Source organism: Seriola aureovittata, chromosome 9 (genome assembly GCF_021018895.1).
Source record: "Seriola aureovittata isolate HTS-2021-v1 ecotype China chromosome 9, ASM2101889v1, whole genome shotgun sequence".
NCBI lineage: Eukaryota > Metazoa > Chordata > Actinopteri > Carangiformes > Carangidae > Seriola > Seriola aureovittata.
Window position 1 is genome coordinate 4,436,096 of NC_079372.1, and position 18,442 is coordinate 4,454,537.

At 42.3% G+C, this 18,442-nt stretch overlaps 2 protein-coding genes across 5 annotated transcripts; both read right to left on the reverse strand.

Annotated features, from left to right (window-relative positions):
• Window positions 1-58: 58 nt before the first annotated feature.
• Window positions 59-12,878, reverse strand: LOC130174614 (zinc finger protein 335-like). Of its 4 annotated transcripts, none has more exons than XM_056384603.1 (28): window positions 11,402-12,878; window positions 9,613-9,806; window positions 9,209-9,485; window positions 9,008-9,085; window positions 7,564-8,694; window positions 7,291-7,473; window positions 6,992-7,156; window positions 6,625-6,886; window positions 6,357-6,534; window positions 6,160-6,272; window positions 6,035-6,053; window positions 5,786-5,902; window positions 5,287-5,363; window positions 4,961-5,121; window positions 4,623-4,843; window positions 4,398-4,497; window positions 4,223-4,311; window positions 3,878-4,134; window positions 3,638-3,752; window positions 3,362-3,559; window positions 3,123-3,265; window positions 2,850-2,989; window positions 2,572-2,669; window positions 2,372-2,458; window positions 2,146-2,229; window positions 1,983-2,042; window positions 1,792-1,897; window positions 59-777 (listed from the first exon to the last, which is right to left on the reverse strand). In XM_056384603.1, exons 2-28 carry the CDS (start codon window positions 9,802-9,804, stop codon window positions 656-658), a joined length of 4,773 nt encoding a protein of 1,590 aa, XP_056240578.1. In that variant the 5' UTR covers window positions 9,805-9,806; window positions 11,402-12,878; the 3' UTR covers window positions 59-655. The 4 variants fall into 4 exon arrangements, with proteins under 4 accessions (XP_056240578.1, XP_056240577.1, XP_056240575.1 ...); XM_056384602.1 differs by having other exon boundaries at window positions 59-774; window positions 6,035-6,077; XM_056384600.1 differs by having other exon boundaries at window positions 6,035-6,077.
• An 87-nt stretch (window positions 12,879-12,965) lies between these two features.
• On the reverse strand, window positions 12,966-17,526 carry mmp9 (matrix metallopeptidase 9). The gene is made up of 13 exons (XM_056384604.1): window positions 17,195-17,526; window positions 16,651-16,889; window positions 16,340-16,488; window positions 16,120-16,248; window positions 15,833-16,006; window positions 15,540-15,713; window positions 15,272-15,445; window positions 15,012-15,167; window positions 14,716-14,911; window positions 14,470-14,609; window positions 14,218-14,368; window positions 13,814-13,917; window positions 12,966-13,684 (listed from the first exon to the last, which is right to left on the reverse strand). The coding sequence occupies exons 1-13, from the start codon at window positions 17,330-17,332 to the stop codon at window positions 13,575-13,577; spliced, it is 2,034 nt and encodes a 677-aa protein (XP_056240579.1). The 5' UTR covers window positions 17,333-17,526; the 3' UTR covers window positions 12,966-13,574.
• Between the last annotated feature and the right edge of the window lie 916 nt (window positions 17,527-18,442).

Sequence of the window (18,442 nt, forward strand, 5' to 3'; positions counted from 1 at the left end):
TTAGAGTAGGCTCTAGCATTAATGGACAAAATAGATAATATACACAAAGTTTACACAAAGTGATTTATTTGGTGTCAGCTTTCAGCTTATTAAACACTTCATATTGACTAAATCAAAACATATCCTCCATTATGGAACAGAAAACAAATGCAAAAGGTATGTACAATTTAATATTCAGTAAAGACAAAGTTGTGGCATTCTAACAATTAACATATGTTATTACAGGCCAAAAATAAACACTCCTTTTTCATTCCCTCTGTTTGAAAACTGAAATGTTCATTTAGATGCTTGGTAAATTTTCTAAAACATGATATAAGCCATTTCATTCTCTTTGATAACATTGTCTTGCAAATCGAAGCAGTTGAGGCACATGAACACAAATAATTTTTAATAATTACAGACCAACTGTTAAATGCACAGCCCCTATGATTAAGTTAGAAGCGATGGGTGCAATAATCTGAATTTACAAAAAGCTGTTGATCTTATTAAACGGTGCAACTGCCCCGAGCAGATGATCCTGTGGAGGACATAATGCTTTAGTTCACAGCCAGCTGAGTGCATAAATAAGTTGAGGTCACTGTACTTGTCAGCTCATAGTGGTTCGTATTGGTCCTGGTCGGCGCAGGTTTGTACCGTGGTGGGTTTAAAAAGACGTCTATTCGTCGGTGAAGGTGATGACATCATAGTGGATGCCCTGCTGCTGCAGCTGCTCCAGCTGTTCAGGTGTAGCCTCAGTGTAGACGGTCTGGGTCTGTGCCATTGTTGCCTCTGCTACTGCTACAACAACAAAGATTACCCACTTAGTTTGATTCACTGTCAGAGTGTTGTAGTTATTATTGATTTTCATAATGGTGATTTCATAGTTATTGTTAAACTCATAGTTAGCCTGGTTGCCTAAAGGACCCTATCTGTTGTTTAGCATGTTGTTTGTCCATTATCTATAAGTGGGGTATATCCAGCATAAAACACACAACATTCACCTATGTGCAATAATAACGGAGTGCATGGACTCAGTCTGTTTTGGACCTCTGTTTTTTTACCATTTATTGTTTGTTTTTAACTATTTATACAGATTGCAGTGTGTCTACTATAGTTTATGTTCCTGTATATAGTTATGTATGTATTACTGTATGTACCACTGGAGACAGTAATTTCATTGTACACTGTGCAATGACATTAAAGGCATTGAATTAAATTGATTTTCTGCATTTCAGGGAGCAAACTGTTATCAATCATTTTTACTAAAGTTTGAAAATCAACTTCCAGAGACCTTCAAAAAAGCTCTAAAAATCAGCTCTTATGAACAAGGCTGGCCAAGAACGAGCTTTTGATTTTAAGGCATTTACATGCTGTTTGGCAGCTGACTCTCAGCTTTGTGTGAGAGCATCCTGAAACACACCATCAAAATGGGTCCTGCTCTCAACTGCATTAGGAGACTGTAATAACACAAATTGAAAGAAAAAGACTAAATCGAAAATAGATTAGAAAACAGAAAAAGACTCAATGATGGGCTGGACATAAATGTCAATAAATGAAATAGTTCCAACTTCTAATAGGTTTCATAGTAATTTTTACATATGTGCTTTTATTTTATATCTACATATATTTCATTTCCGTATGGATATTGTTATCTGACAGATTTTAATAGCAATATGAGAGGGAGTCAAAGGTAGTTTTTAAACTTAGAAACATCCATCAATCCATCCATTGTAATTATAAACAATCTAATAATGTAGTGGCGGACAGAATATAAAACAAGTTCATTGCGATCTGCTAATTAAGAGAGCCAACCTGTGACAGCAGAGTGAGCAGCAGCCTCCAGATCTTCAGGATTCACTATCTGTTGCTCCGAGCTGACAGGTAGATACTGGATCTGACCGTCATGACTCACAGCGATCTGAACACATGAAAAACACAGAGCAATGAGCTTTTGTCAAAATAAACCACTCTCACTGTAGAGCCTTTGAGATGACCTGCCTCACCTGCTGCTCCTGCACAAAGGCCCCGTCGTGCTCATACTGGATGATCTGTCCATCTGGCATCTGAGAGACAGTTAGAGAGATCAGTCAGAACAACACGGCATCACCTTCAAACTCATGTATCCATCATGAGTTAAGGTGACTTCTTACGAGGTGATACACTGACCTGTATGTGGTTGCCGTCAGCTACTACAACATACTCCTGAGGGATCAAGTGCTGTACTCCATCCTGTGAGATGATATACTGGACCTGGAACAGGACATGAAACATGAGATGAAAGCTAAACGATATGATGAACGCTCTGTTGAAAATCAATATATTTTGTCTTATATTCCATTAAGGTCTCGTACATTAAAAAATGAAGTGGGATAATCTACAAAATGGCTCTTACCTCTGTCACCTGGTTGTCTCCTGTCATCAGGTGCTGAACTGTCTGTCCATCTAGGGTGGTTATCTGTTGAATATATGTGCCCTCCTCCTGATAATGTACACATTCATGCATTTAGTTATAAATTAGTGTGTATATACAGTATGCACATAGAGAATTATGTGAAGTTACAAACATGTCAGGTATCATGTGAAAGCTGGTACCTGGTCTGATAGTGTCTGTTCCTGAGCTACAATGATGTGCTCCTGTCCCAAAGCCTGCAACCGCTCTGGAGTGATCACTGTCTGATGTGCCTGCAGAGCTGTTGCACGCACACACACACACACATACACACACACACACACACACACACACACACACACACACACACACACACACATTTGAGATTTATTTTTACATGAATGTGGTTTCTGTTTATAATCTGTAAGTCAGTTTTGAACAATAATCCACGGTATCATTCATTTTCAGTTCAGTTCCTCACATTGCAGTGTGGCTAAGGCCTCCTCATCACTGTTGACTATGATGGTCTGCTGAGATGTGGCCGTGCGGCTTTTGCGAGTAGGATGATCCTGATTGTGGAGACGCTCCATGTGAAACTTCAGATGGCCATTACGGTTAAACCTGAAAATAAAAAACAATCAACATTCACAGCTATTCATTACCAATCTAGGCTCTTATGTAACATTTTGCATTAGAGTTTTTCATGTTAACTAAATACAAGTTTTGTGGCAACTCAAACGAGTTCTGATCTCACCTTTGTCCACAAAGTTTGCAAGAAAAGGGTTTCTCGTTGGTGTGGGTCATCATGTGTCTGCGCAGGTCTTTCTTGTTTTTGGAGGCAAAGCTGCAGTTTGGACACTTGTGGGGACGTAGGTAGGAATGCTGCTCCATGTGAGCCTAAAACAAAACAGCATGTCGTCAACAACTGTCAGAGAAGTCAAGGTCTGAAACACCCGGTAACAGTGCTGCACAATTTTGAGAGACATACTGTACCTTGACCTCAGGCCAGGAGGTGGAGGTGAAGTCACAGTCAGGACACTTGAAGGTGTTGGGATCCAAGTGCGCCCTCTTGTGGTTCTCCATGTCAGAGCGTCCGTGGAAAGACTCCATGCAGATTCGGCAGGAAAACCTCTTGGTGCTGAGACTGGGAGAGCCCACTGCAGAGGGAGAGGTCGGAGCTTCACTGCTCAGCTGACAATAAAAGAAAATGACACAGTCAGAGAGAAGGCATACAGAAGAAGAAAAAATGAAATTACAGTTGATAGTTACCTCCACTTGTTGCAGTACACCATCAGGCAGCGTTGAAGTAAGATAATACTTGTCGCTTTTCGTGCTCTCTGATCCAGAGACCTCTAAAGCCTGAGAAGGACTGCTCTCACCATTACTGCAAAAACAGCAGTTTAATGACATTAGAGATTGTTGAGATATTGTAAACCTCAATCTATTTCTCAATGTAACAACATATGTTTCTCATAATCTGGGACAATAAGACCATGTGTGTTCTGTTACCTGTATCCAGGACTATGGATTTCTTCAGCGGTCTGCTCCACCACACTGAAGTCCCCACCGCCTTCGTAGGCTTCGATGGCAATCTGGGTGAGCTCTCCTGTTTCAGAGGTGGCTGCCTCGTAGGCCTCTTGTAGCACTGTCTCACCGTTCTCAGACACGTGGAAGGTCATGACCTTTTGGGCCTGGCCCGGTGCTGCGGTCACTGTACTCCAAGTGCTCTTCTCCAAAGCTTTGCCTTCTGACTTCAGCACTGCCACCTGAGGAGCGCAATCAGTAAATATAAATATGTACATATATTGCCACACTTTACACATAAATGTCGCCACTTGCAGCGGCCGCACCAACCTGCACGGAGTTTCCAACCAATTCACGGGCATTGCTCATATTCAGCAGCAGGTCCAGGGCATTCTGGGCGGATAGATCACTGGATTCAGCTGAGGAGGACAGGGAGACAAAGTCAGCAAGCTGACAGACCACACCAGATATATTAACAAACATCTCTTGTGGAATCATCACTGACCTTGTTCATAGATGATGGTGGTGTTTCCCAATGCATCCTGGGACACTGAGGCATTTTCCATCCCCTGCATGGCTTGTAGTGTCGCAGAATCTACTGCAACCTAATGAACGATGGTGAAAAAACAGTTACGGTCTATCATCTTCCAAAGGCACAAAATAATAACACAAGCTAAAATTAACTCCAAATTGGACCTGGGATACATGACGAAACCTCTAACAGACTCACTATAGTGTTCTGTAGGCCCTGTGGTTCGTCGTGTTGTTGTTTGAGCTCCTCTATCTGCTGCAGGGTGAAGAAGGGTCTGCGTCGTCTCCTCACAGGCTCCTCAGGGTGAGCCACGGACCACTCTTCAAATGCCTCAGGATGGCGGCACTGGACATGTAGACGCAGGTTCTTCCTGTGCTTTGTCATGAAGTGACACATATCACAGGAGAAAGGCTTCTCTCCTGTAGAGATTTAAAATACTAAATGAATAGGTATCATACAGCGCTACATTCATGAGGTGAAAATAAAAACATGCTCATGTTAAATAAACTTTATGAAAGCCTTTCTGCCACACTGACCTGTGTGCTTAATGGCTAGATGGGAGACCAGGAACTCCTCTTTAGAAGTGGAGTATTTACAGTAGTCGCACTTGAATGGCCTGTCGTTGGTGTGGGACAGCTGATGGTTGAGCAGCAACTTCTTGTTGTCACAAGTGTAGTCGCAAAACTCACACTTGAACCTGGCAAACGCACATCGAATCATTATCATCATTATGATGATATCGTCACACTAACATGAAATGACTTCTTCTACTCCAAACTGCTAACCACTACATCCATGTTTTTAAAATACAGAATAGTAAATGACAGAATAAATAGGTGAAATAAAACTCTGCAGTACTGACTTGCTGTCTCCAAGGCTCTGGATGTGGGTCAGTAGGTGCATTTTGAATGTGTACCGCTTCTTGAAGGATTTGCCACACTGCAAAGACAGAAAGACATCATCACCATCATCATCAACTTCACACCAGGAAAGAAATCGTCCATAGAAATCCATAAAATTACTTTCCTGTAAGGACTGTCACAGGTATGCACAAAATTATTCTATTGGGCAGGTAAATCATGCATTCAAAGAGGGAAGGCAGATGAAACAAGCATCTTACAGGGGTAACAATCTAGCCCCAAAATCATTATAACCTTTGACCTTAACAGATAATCCTCAATTGCTTGCCATGTTCAGCAACTGTGAACACCAGACTTAGGTGCGTGTTTGTCACGCAGTAACATGTATCAACATCTCTCCTGTAGCTGCCACTTCTCAAACAAAGACACTTGTGATTGTTGGTAAACACTTGAAATATTTGTTACATATATTTTTGCATTGTATAATCAATGTTTTCTGACCTTATCACACATGTGTGGTTTCTCGGAGCTGTGGGTTTTCATGTGCTGGGTCAATCTTTTCTGCATGGGGTAAACTCTGTGACACACAGGGCAGGGGAACTCTGACACCTTTGGAGCCTGTGAGAATCAGAGCACAAACAACAACCAGTCAAAACAGAAACAGACTGCACTAATTCTTCTACAAAATGAAGAATGCATAATATCAGTATTAAACCACGAGTTTAAAATAATTAAAATATCATTTCTTACCAACTCAGTCTTTCTTTTTCTGTGGGAAGGAGAAGAAAAAAATCTGTGACAAGATGTGAAAATGTGCAATTAATAATTATCAGCGTAATAAATTACAGTTTATGTATGTTGCCTGAGTTACTTACTTCTCTTTGTTATGGACTGCCGAGTGGCGGATGACATCTTTCCTGTAGACACTTGTGTAATCACACTCCTCACACTTGAATGGCTTGGTACCCTCATGATTGAACATGTGTTCCTGTAAAACAGCCCCCAGGACTTTTAGAAACATTTTTGTAAACTGAGGAAAACCTGAGTGTTGTGCAGTTGTACTGCAACTAACCTTGAGTGAGGACCAGCGCTTACAGCGATAGTTGCACTGGAGGCACTTAAAGAGCTCTGGGTCATTGCCCTCATGAGAGTCCACGTGGAAGCGCAAATCTTCTTGAGTGAGGAAGCGCGAGCCACAGATCCAGCAGTTGTGAGGCCTCAGGAGCGGTTTGAGAGATTTATAGTAACGGCTGGAAGATATTGATAATGAGGAGAAGCTTGTTGTGAAAGTTGTGTAACACTGTTTGCAACACAACTTTATTTCATAATCTGATACTTACTTTCGATTGATATACTTCTTATACTTCTTGCGAAGGAAGCGCTTGGAGGGTCGGCCACGTTTCCTCTGGAAGAACTCCTCCTCTGGCTGCGATGTGTTGGATGAAGGATCTTTGTTCTCGGAATCCGACTGGCTTATCGTGGCCTCAGCAGTGTCTCCAACAGTCACCATAGCAGGACCATTGTTTAACCCGGAAGAGCTTGCCTCTTCAGGTATACTAGCATCAGCGCTAACCCTGGGCTTCTTAGCAATACTTTCTGCTTCTGTAACAAAAATATGTAAAGGAATGAAATTGAAAATACAGAAATCTAAGTTTAGTAATGCAGACTCCACGTTTTTGTTTTGCTCTGTCAAAACGCAAAACCCACCTTTGCTGCTGTAGCCTTCTTCTAAAGAGCTGTATTTCCTCGGACGGCCAACTTTACGTCGAGGACGCCTGTGAGAAGAGGAAGAAATAGGAGGAGCAGGCTTCTTCAGAGTGGCAGGTGGTCTTCCTTTGCAATCCTCCTCTGCTGGGTTGTAGTCACTATCCTCTGGAGATCAAGAGAAGAGCAGGGACAGGGAGAAGTGAATATGATTCTTACTCTGTTACTGATTCACTAACCTTGAAAAGTATTAATGTTTATGTTATCTGACTGACAGTTCAATGAAAATCTTCCTCCCTGACCTTCGGGGTCATCAATAGCACCAGCATCCACAATATCATCCTCTTCTTCTTCTGCCTGATGAGGCTCAGCAGCCTTCACCTTTGCTGCCTTCTTCTCTTCAGCTTCCTCTCTCTCTGCCTGCCGACGGGCCACTGTCTCACTTTTAGGAGGCCGTCCACGTTTACGCTTCTTGTGCACATCCACTGAACAACCAACATTTCACAAAGAAACAAAAATGAGATAACGTACAGGCAGAGAGATGTATCACTGTGATCCATGATCAACTACTTTACCTGCAGGTTTGAAGTGCTTGTCTCTCATGTGGTTAATGAGTGTGTCTTTGGAAGCACTCTTGTACGGACACATCTTACACTTGAACTGCTGTACAATCACTACTTCCATCATCTCCTCCAGCTCAGCTAGGTTTGGAGGTCTGTCTCCAGAACCTTCTGCCACTGTTGATGTCTCCATCTCCCTGACCAGCCCGGCTTCATCCTGAGGCCCCTGGGAGCCCTGGGGCTCCTCTTGGCTGGGTGAGCACTGCTGAGCCAGCTCAGGCTCTGGATTGGAGGTATATGTCCCACTGCTGCTGATGTAGGGCCCAGGCTGGCTCTCGCTACACTCCAGTGCCTCAGGAAGCCCGCCTGAACCTGCAGTGTCTGCCAGAGGATGGTCTGATGAGGAGCTGTCATCGGCATAGAGAGAGGCCTCAGGGCCATTGCTGCTTTCCAGGTAACAGGAGTGCTGGGGCTGCTGTTGGGAGTGCTGCGGCTGATCTGGATCCTGGTTCTGGTCGTCATCTTCATCATCATCCCTAGCTTGGTACTGAGAACAACCCGGTTGCTCAGAGTCTGCAGCTGCAACACATTCTCCACCATACTCAGCACTATACTGCCGACTAGTCTGGGACCGGTGGTCTGCACTACTGTCGATGTAACTGCGTGAATGATGTGGCTGCTCTCCATCGTCCACTGTACACTCAAGATACCCAGCACTGCACTCCACCACATAGTGACCTCGACTGGTAGGGTTTGAGTCAGCCCCACTGCATTCCACGTATCCAGGCAGGTCCTGGTCACTGTTATCCCCGCTGTAATCAGGGAAGCCTGACTGGGAGCGTGTCTGGTCAGGCTCCTCACCTGAACACTCTACATAGGAAGATGAAGACTCCTCTGTCTGGTCTGGACCATCTGCACTGCAGTCCATGTACTGGGAGGGGTGGGAGTGCTGGGGCTGGTCAGGCTGACTGCTGCTGTCCTCTGGGTAACCTGAGTGTCCAGGCTGATCATCAGGCTGGTCAGGTTCAAGGTTGCCCTGCAGGTCTCCCTGGTCCAAACAGGTAGATGTGGGACCTTCAGCAAGAGCTTCTATGGCTATACGATCGGACAAGGCCGAAGATGACATCTGAGCTACCATAGGAGCACCTATAGCGGACAAATACATATAGATGAATTGTACATAGTTTATTGAAATAAGATTTTCATAACTCTATTCCCATACTTACTCGTGTGTCATCAACTCGTGGATTTTAAATTACAAAAACTCACTAGAGGACTACAACAAAGTTGGAGCTGTAGATTCCTATCAAGTTGACATAGAAATATAAAATTATTTATTTGCTCTATAAATACATGCTGTATGAACATGGAGGTAATTTCCTCAGCATCATTAACTTTCAAAAACGTTTTGAAAGGGGCTGAAGAATGAATGTGTTAGTAGTAAAAGTAGCACACTCACCATCATCTGGTCCTTGTAATATCAGATACTGGGTTGTTTCTGCACCCCCATCTTCTGCACTGGTAACAGATATGCAACCTAATAGAAAAGCATTAAACAGAATCAGATATCTGTTACTTTACTCTAAACCAATCAAAATGAGACAACCTTAAAGCTGCTCAGCCTAAGACATAACAAAACATGGAGTAAAAGTGGAAATACCATTCATGATGTCGGGGCCGATGGTGGACTCTATGATTTTGTCAATGGCAGACCCCAGGTCTGACGAGGTAGAAGCAGTTGAGTCAGAAACCATCATGGCTCCTTCAGACACAGCGCTGGAGTGGACCAGCACTTGGGCTGACTCAGACACCAGCACTGACTGAGTCACTGTGGAGACGCTGGACACGCTGGTGGACTGGGCCACTGAGGACGAATCTGGGAGGTGGACTGATGAAATTCTGACATCTGTACTGGAGCTGGTTTCTGGGATGAACACCTTGACAGGGAGGGGCAAGAACATGATGTCGTTATCATGAAACTTTTAGGACACAGCATAGCTGCATATTGTTTTTCTGGTGGCTTAGTTGTATAACTGTTTTCTCCTACATATGTATAAAGCTTACCACAAGTCCCTCCGAGCTCTGTCCCACATGGCAGTCAGACTCTGGGGCCTGTGCATGTGATGCAGCAGCATCGCTGCTGTCTGCAGACATGGCCTCCGATGACTCCATACCCATGCCGCTTTCAGATGGCTCCTCCATCCCTGAGGGGCCTGCATCACTGCTGCTCTCCACCTCATTCTCCTCCGAATCCATAACTATCCACAAAAATTTAACATAAACTCAATATCAAATTTTAAGTGCATGCCGTACTTAAAGCATGCCTGGAAAGCCATTACTGCAAGTTCATTGTGTTAAAATTAATGCAGCTCATATCATCATGCACCATATGTTTATGTCTTTGTTGCTTACCCTAGGACACCGCTGTTTGTCATTAGTGTCAAGAGTGTTTGCACAACATAAGATATTTTATTGCCCCAGCTAAGCTATCAAAATAGAACTAGATAGAGCTAGATATACTATAGAAAAGTATAGAATGACTTCTAACAAAACTTCAAAGCCTCAAGACCTGCAGAGATCCTCAACAGTAGAAGACTGTCCAACTTTCTCAACTATGATGATATAGAGGATGCTGAATATGGCAAACAGTAACTTGAGTAGTCAAGGGGAAACTTGTTATTGAACATAATATTCTATTTCTGAAGGTTATCATACAGTGTATGTTGCCTATCTATAATTAATTCTGAGAGATAGGGCAACCAACTGGAAATGAACTATTAGTTTTTGTGGTTTATTGTGGCTTTCAATGTCACTTTCAAGTCACTTAGATTTTTGTGTATCCTTTTGAGGTCTTTTATGTTGATTACGTTGTAACAATGATTAGTATCAGAGTTTGTAGGAATGTAAAGCTCTTCATACCAGTGGCCTACATATGGAAACAAAGTTACAGTCCAGAGGTATACGGTAAAATGTAAATTATTTTAAGGTAACCTTCAACAGTGTTGATGTAATATTTTCATTTCTCTTTTCATGTTGTGAAACATTACACTTTTAATCCACTATATCTAACGGCTGTGGATGCATCTTATGCTCCAGGGTATTTCATCCATAGCAGTTTTCTTATACCACGTTCAACAAAGGATATTGAGTTCATCATCCATCACTTAATGGTAAGTGACAGTGTAAGTGTTTATTTCGGGAAACTTAGACACAGGTTTGCATAAGCAACGTCAGCACTAATACCTGTCGTGTCTACACAACTAGCTGTATGAATCCTCTCAAGGACGTAATTGTTGGTATGAATTAAATCTTTCTATCCTGGGTAAGAAAAGCTAACGTTTCCCCCTTGATTACACTCAAACCATGAGCATCGGTTAAGTTATTTAGAAACTTGATGCCATGGGAACTAACATTTTCTCCAGAGGAACCTGAACAGCTAACATTAGCTTTTAGCCTACTGACCAGCTTTGTTTTCATGTCACTATCGTGTTTTACAGGGCTTCAATACATATATAAAACGTCTCCCAGTCTTGAAGTTATAGTTTGGCAGGTTGAATAGAATAACAGAGTGGAATGAAGAGAATGTCATCGGTCTAAGCAAGTCGACATTTCGGCCGCAACAGCCTCCAGGACGGCATGTGCTAGCCGATTTAAACGGGCCTAGCTGCCCTTCACCCTGCCTGCTCCGCGTCGCCATTTTACACCAGGCAGCCCCTTTTACACTCAGGCATTCTGAGAGCTCTACTGGGGACCTCGAGGGCCTCAGCTGCGGCAGACCGCCCAAATGCTCTCCCTGAAGAAAATGAAAATATTTTCCTTCACCGGCACTACAATCTCCATGCTTTTTTCTTACCGTGTATTTTCGGGTAGCAAGGTGTCCTTTAGTGCAGAGGCGCTAAACAGAACAGAAATTAGTAACCGATAATTGTTGCCTCATTCTAGTCGGGCGCCATGAGTATCTCCTTGCTTCCTGTCCGTGCAACCGGATCTTATTTATTGTTTTTGTTGAAAAACTGACCGGTCATCTAATCAAACATTCATATGACCACCAATTTTGACAATATGTATTTACCGATAGTTTTGTCGTTACATATTGGTCCAAATATTCGGTAAATTAGATGTTTATAAACATTTAGTGGACTATTGTTTTTAGAGGAAGGCGTATTACGCAACTGGGTGCGGAGTGATATACATCCGCTTGTCTCGAGAGACTGAGGCGCCGTTCAAACTTTAAATCATCGATATAACTAAAGCCATTAAATTATATTTCTATCACGCAGGCCTGTGCTTTATACACGTGCATTTTTGGTTGCAAAATTCACAGCGTAATTTCATTACATGAATCAGGTACCAATAATATACTTAGTGGTTCCTGTCGGTACTTCAATGTATTCTAAATATAAGAACAAGGGAGTGACAAGTTCTAATTTATTGCTGGACTTAAATTAGACTGCATTAGTTTTAGCTGGTGTACCTAATAAAACTGCCATCTAAGTGTGTAATACGGCCCACATATTTTATATTTTACTGTGTAATGGAAAATACAAATGACTTTCACTCATTAACTAACATTATTGGGATATGTAGGAGAAAACACTAAAAAGGAGCGCTCAGATTACACACGTTTCTTCTGCGGACAGCTACACCCATACTCTAAGGTTTTATTTATGTTTTCTTAATTGTAAGATTTGAAATAAAATCAAATTAAGAAATGGGTCTTTAGAAAAAATGGCCTTTAGCAGGCATGTTCATTCAGCAGCTCACAACAGGTTCACTGGAGAAGAAATGTAACACTTGTGTCATATAATCAACTCTAAAAGCCTTCTACTGACATCCAAGAAGGAAGAACTATAATCAAGTAATGTAATAATATAAGATACAGATGTACTGTAGGTGGATCAAACATGACAAATCCTTATTGAGGAATCTCATGATTATCAATTATTTTGATTACACAATAAGAAAAAGTTATGTGGGCAGTAATGTGTGTGGGTGCTCTTCTTTTTATAACTTTAATTACACAGTAAGATGAGGTTGTTAACACCATCTTTGCCAAACAACAGTTTTGTTTTCTATCACTGAACCCCATATAGGTACCCAGTACCTACATATGTAGAGTATGATTTATGCCTGCAAAAATGTCCTGTTGTTAGTCCCTTGTTGCCCACAGTCATGTGTTCTTTCACTGAACCCACACTTAAGTACCAGTGGGATCCAGTAAGACTTTTACTGGTACCTGAATCATGCAATGAAATTACAATTTCTGGCTGTATTATGTGTAACCTCACTGCTGTGGGAGTGTGGATTGAAATGCTTAATAGTAGAGGATGTGGGTATGATAGTAATTTAAAAGTTCCATATACTATTTCAGTTCATACAGTACTTTCATGAATGAGTGAGACAGTGGAAATGACAGGTATAGTTCTCATGGAATGTTTATTGCATTTAAAGTTCAACCCTTAACACAAAACACATCAGTCTCATAAATAACTTAAGAGGAGACATGTATTGTCTTCCAGTGCAAGTAATTGGCTTTGAAGCCATTTCCAAAAATAGACAAATAGAATTATACAAAACAAATAAGCTTTAGGACACAAAAATAATATAAGATACTGCTATAAATACCAAAATAATCTAATACTGTTAAGAGTCTGAACCTGTCAGACATAATGAAATTGTTCAGTAAATCTGGAATCTGATCCAGACAGATAATATTATTATATTTGATAATATTTAAGTTGTCATTATTGTCTCAAATTTTATGAATGACATCACATCAGTTCACAGATTATCAGACTGAGGGCAAGTCAGTACCAAAGATCACAATTTGCTTTCCTGTACTGGGCTGTTAAACTTATTTTTAGGCCAATGCTGTATGTTTTAGGATTTGCCAACAGCAATGATGGCCAATTATTTACATCCCAGAAAGCACACGCATCATACAACAGGCGCTACACACAAATACCACATCACATTCTCCCTGACACCCCGATTTCGAGCTCATCCTTGCACCTTCATCTCAGCCTTTAAGAGTTTGAGCACATGAGGAGGTCATATTTCACATAGCCGACACGGTCCACCTGCCTGCGGGAGTTCATACGCCAGTAGAAGCGGTCCCGGCAGAAGTAGATGTGACCTAAAGCAGAAATATTGAAGTTAATTAATTGAATGCAGAATGTAGATTATTACATGTGACTACCTGTTGCTATGGTTTTAGTTGATTTTGTTGCGTACATAAGTATTTGAAATCGACAGATCTATTTACCTCTGTACTGGAATACATCGTGAGCATCATTGGGGACGCCACCAAAGACGACGTCTGTATATCTGGGGTAACCATTGTCGATTTTCTGGGTCTTCACATCAAGCCTGTGTTGATCAGACACAAAACCATACCACAAAATGTCATTTAAGATGTTAGAAACAATAAGTCATCCTCCTCTTAAAGCACAGACTTTAATAATGTTGTAAAAATGCTTATTTTAACAGTAGGTTGACTGAGCAACCACAGTGGAGGGGTTTAACTGTCTTGTTAAAAGACCAAATAGGTCTTAAAGAAGAGCAGACATGGTTGAGGCTGAGCTGAAACTCTTCCAGCAAAACAATTCTTCCCAACCTGGTGCAGATTTTTCAGGATGTAAATGCGTCGAAGGTGCAATTTTAACTCACCTCCAGAAGTTCTCCCCGCTGAAGAGCAGCACTTTGCCTTTCCCCCTCTGCAGTGCTCCCTCTACCTTCTGAATGGTGTTGGGGAGGCCAAGCTTCTCTATGCTGCGGGGACCCAGAACACTCTGCCCTGTGTACACCCAGAAGCGGGACCCTACGTATAGAAAAAAAAAAATGATACCATGAAGCTCGTCTGCACTTCTAGTTTATGTGTTGATGGTCCTTTACGCATCTACACTGTTGAAGCCTCTTTACCTGAGAAGAAGTACAGTTTCCTAGTCAGAACGTCCTCAAAAGCAGAGTCAATGACTGCTGGCAGAGCTGGCCATCTCTCAGAAACAGACAATGGTCCCTGGAGTTTTCCATCCCTGCTGCTGGACATCTTCCAGTAATGTCTGTTGATCAGCACATAAAAATTAACACATCAACCAACACTGCTGGTTTTTGTCGATGTTGTAATTTTGGCTTGCGTTACAAAGAGGAATAGACTGATTTGCTCACCCATCCTTGAAGAAATGTAGTTCATTCTCAATCACAGTGATGGTGTCGAATTTGGTCATCTTGCAGGCATCTTTGGTCGGATCCACAGGCCGTGTGGTGGTAGTGGTGGAGGGTTCGGTGGGTCTAGGATCATCTGTGGGGTCAGTCTCCTCAGCGGTGGGCTTGGGTGGGGTGGGATCAGGGCCTGTTTTGGGTCCTGGGGAAGAAAAAAAAAACAGTGATGGTTGAGAGAAATTGAAATATATTGCTGTTTTTTTTTGTTGCTGTTCTTATAAGCATGTGAAAACTGAAATTACCATAGAGATACTGAATGCCTTCAACGTCGTCTTTGTTCAGGGAGAAGTCTTCCACATAGCTGTACATGGGGTACATGAGAGCGTCTCTAATGTTGGAGTGATCCAGGCCAAGGGCATGTCCAAACTCATGGGCTGCCACCAGAAACAGACTGTAACCTGGAACACATACAGTAAGGAATATTAATGAATGACTCGTGTAGATACATATCTACAGCATTTTACCCACTCTGTTCTCTGAGTCTTATGTTTATGTTACTCACCCTTGTCATGACAGAAACCCCATTTCTTGTCCTCATCATAGTTGTCAGTGGTACCGCACCACAACTTGCCATCTCCTCGTCCCTCGCTGGTGCAGGAGTCGTACTCCTTACCCAGGAACACAAAGGGGAAGTGGCAGGGCTCTCCCTCTGAATTTCCACCGACTACAGCGGTGTCTGGCCAAACAAAGATATAACAACCACAAGTAAGAATAGAAGCCGTTGTTACACCGCTCCACATTGTTTATGCATTGTGGTTCCTTTCACTCACCACGACTGGGACAGAATCCATATGCCTTGTCGTTGTCAAAGTTCTCTGTGGTGGCACACCAGCGGTAACCATCACTGCGGCCCTCTGTCGTACAGCTGTCGTACTCCTTCCCCAGAAAGACGAAGGGGAAAACGCACTTAGCTCCGTTGGCGTTTCCTCCAAATGTGTACAGAACTGTCAGGATGAGAATCAGGGGCAAATGATGAGGATCAGCGTGTCACAAAAAGCAAATGCCCGCATCTAGGTGACCCCTGACCTATGATTTCCCCAGGCGAATAAACTGTCAAGCTTACGTTCACTTGGGCAGAAGCCGTATTTCTTGTCTCTGCCGTAGTCAGCTGTGGTGGCGCACCATGGCAGGTCGTCTGTACGGCCCTCAGTGGTACAGGTGGTGTAGGATTTACCCTCGAAAGTGAAGGGGAAGTGGCACATGGCGCCGTCCGCATTCCCATAGCTGGTCTTCACAGCTAAGGTGACAGAATGAAATGTATTTACTTAATCCAGTGTATAATTTGAACACTAGGGGGAGACAACTACACATGAATTGTTGATGGGGGCATTAGTAAGTAAGGCTGATTACCTGGTCCTGTACCCAGGGTCCAGTACTCATCATCGTCAAAGTGGGCGTCTCCCTGAACACCCTCACCAGGGGGATAAGCGTGGGCCAGAAGGCCATCCTTACCATCAAATGGGTATGGGTCTCCGTGGTCTAAATTAATGAATAAATTGTTAGTTACAATTCAACTATGTGACATCTGTATGTACAAAACAAATGAAGTGACCACCATGCAAGCACATACCAGCTCTTCCAAATGATATCATGATGTCAGCTGTTCCTTCAAAGAGGCGTGTAAAACTCAGAGGGGTCACATCACTCCACACCTTGAAGGCTCTGGCAAAGGCGTCATCAATCAGAGCGCTGTCCATGTCTGGAGAATAGTTAATGATCCTGTAGAGGAGAGCAGAATGACCCTTCCTTTAGACTTGTAACAATGTCAGTGATGATACTCGGTGATACATCTCCATCAGAGACTTGTATGTTGTCCCTTGCATTGCAAAGCTAATTATAGCATTATAATGTCATATTGGATGATTCTTTCTCTCTACTCACCTGTAAGTGACGTCGTTATGGTCCCACTTGAGGTCTCCCTCAAAGGTTTGGTAGTTGGCCACATCAGGAACCCCACAGCGAGGCTGTTTCATGGCCTCCAGGGTGGACTTGTCCAGCTTTCCAGTCTCCTCCAGCCCCATCTGCCTCTGCATTCTCATCACAGCCTTGGCGGTGGAAACCATAGACTGGAAGCCGCTGCGGTGCACAGTGTCTAAGTAGCCAAACCTCTTCAGATAAGTCTGGAGGAGAACATAAACCACATTAGTGAGTGTAGTCCAGGTAGACGAGGAGCAGGCTAGAGTGGGTCCTTATGAAGTAAACTTTTACTTTGAAAACAAATTAAAAATCTGTGCTCATGTTTTTGGAGCACTTGCTTTCACTGTAACACTCTCATATTTCTTGAATTCAGAGGAAAATCATTTTCTTTTAATTAAACATTATAAAAGGGAGATCTGCTCAGGTAGTTATTTCCCTGCACAGCTTGATTGCATTCTGTTTTAGGGATTTGAATCTTTCAAGACAAAATGAACCATCTGCTACTCACTTCCGCCAGCTCCGTATCAGTCATGTTTTTGATGATGTCTCCTGGGAAAGTGACAGAGACGGACTTGATGGGAAGGCTCCATCCATCCTGCATGCCTATCCCCAGAACTAAACACGCAACTAAAGCACAGTATCTCATGATGAGATCTCCTGTGGATTGCTGCAAAATGTAACAAAAAAACAATTCTACTGAAAGCCTTGCAGTGAACAAGTGCTCAGTTAGCCGAAAGAAATGAAAAAGCTTGTCCCCTGACGATCTGCTGCGTTTCTCTGTCTTTGTTGGCTTCCCTCTTTGTTTTGACTGGTGGCTCCTGTTGTTGTCTCTCTGCTTTGTGCCGTTGTGGACCTTGTATTTATGCGGAGTAACTTCTTAGTCACTTAACTTCGTACCCACCCACTACCAACCTCAAACCTCCCACTTACATCTTAATAGACAGTCTTGTTGAAAGGGACATGGGGAATTTCCAAAATATCTACATTTAGCTTTACCTAACAGCTAATGAGCGGTTACCTAATTGTTTTTTTTTTTTTCTTGTTTTTTTTTTTTTTGGACACATTTCAAGCTGTAAGGGTGTGGTGTTTGGTGAACAATGGTAGCGGTGGATAAGGCCAATCATGGCAAATTATTATTGTTGCATTCATGTTATGTTAATAAAATAATGCATGCTGCCAGAAAATCTACACAAATCATTAACCAAATGACAAATTACTGTGAATGCTCTGAAAGTTGCTATTATTGCGAGAATTTGCATCATTAAAATTGGTATAAAAAACTTTCAGGAAATAACTTTACAGAGCCTAAATACATTGTTTAGATGCTCTGTGTACATTGTCATCGTCATCTTTTAATTCATGGTAGAAGCTCTCTTGCACATGTTGTAGCTCTACCTGAGTGCAACACATTCATCATGGGACTCAGCCAGACACTTCTGTTATTTCTATGCTTAAAGTAGTGTTATACATAGCTAAATAAAGTATGGTTCCACTTTTTTCATGAATAAAAATTTCCTATTTTTTTTAAAAGTTGGATTCTGAAGAAAATGTCAAACCGGGTCAAGCCAAAAGAAGATTCTCACAGGGGGAAAAACATGCACCATGTGTTGTTTTATTTTCTAAGATGGTAAACATTTAGATGTCTCTAATTCTTGAATTATGTTTTAAGTGTTCTATGCCAAATAATTTGAGGGGCTGAAGAAATCCCTGTGCAATTAGTTTTGCAATTTGTTGCAGTGTTGTTTTTGGCTTGATT

Excerpts from the sequence above, each read along its gene's own strand:
- LOC130174614 (XM_056384600.1), bottom strand. The coding sequence starts at position 9,804 with ATGGATTCGGAGGAGAATGAGGTGGAGAGCAGCAGTGATGCAGGCCCC. Across the intron at positions 9,486-9,612 it reads AGAGCTCGGAGGGACTTGTG|GTGTTCATCCCAGAAACCAG; the intron begins GTAAGCTTTATA and ends CTCCCTGTCAAG. Across the intron at positions 4,498-4,622 it reads AGGGCCTACAGAACACTATA|GTTGCAGTAGATTCTGCGAC; the intron begins GTGAGTCTGTTA and ends ATCGTTCATTAG.
- mmp9 (XM_056384604.1), bottom strand. The coding sequence starts at position 17,332 with ATGAGATACTGTGCTTTAGTTGCGTGTTTAGTTCTGGGGATAGGCATG. Across the intron at positions 16,890-17,194 it reads CTGATACGGAGCTGGCGGAA|ACTTATCTGAAGAGGTTTGG; the intron begins GTGAGTAGCAGA and ends GTTCTCCTCCAG. Across the intron at positions 14,912-15,011 it reads AGGCATTCAGTATCTCTATG|GACCCAAAACAGGCCCTGAT; the intron begins GTAATTTCAGTT and ends TTTCTTCCCCAG.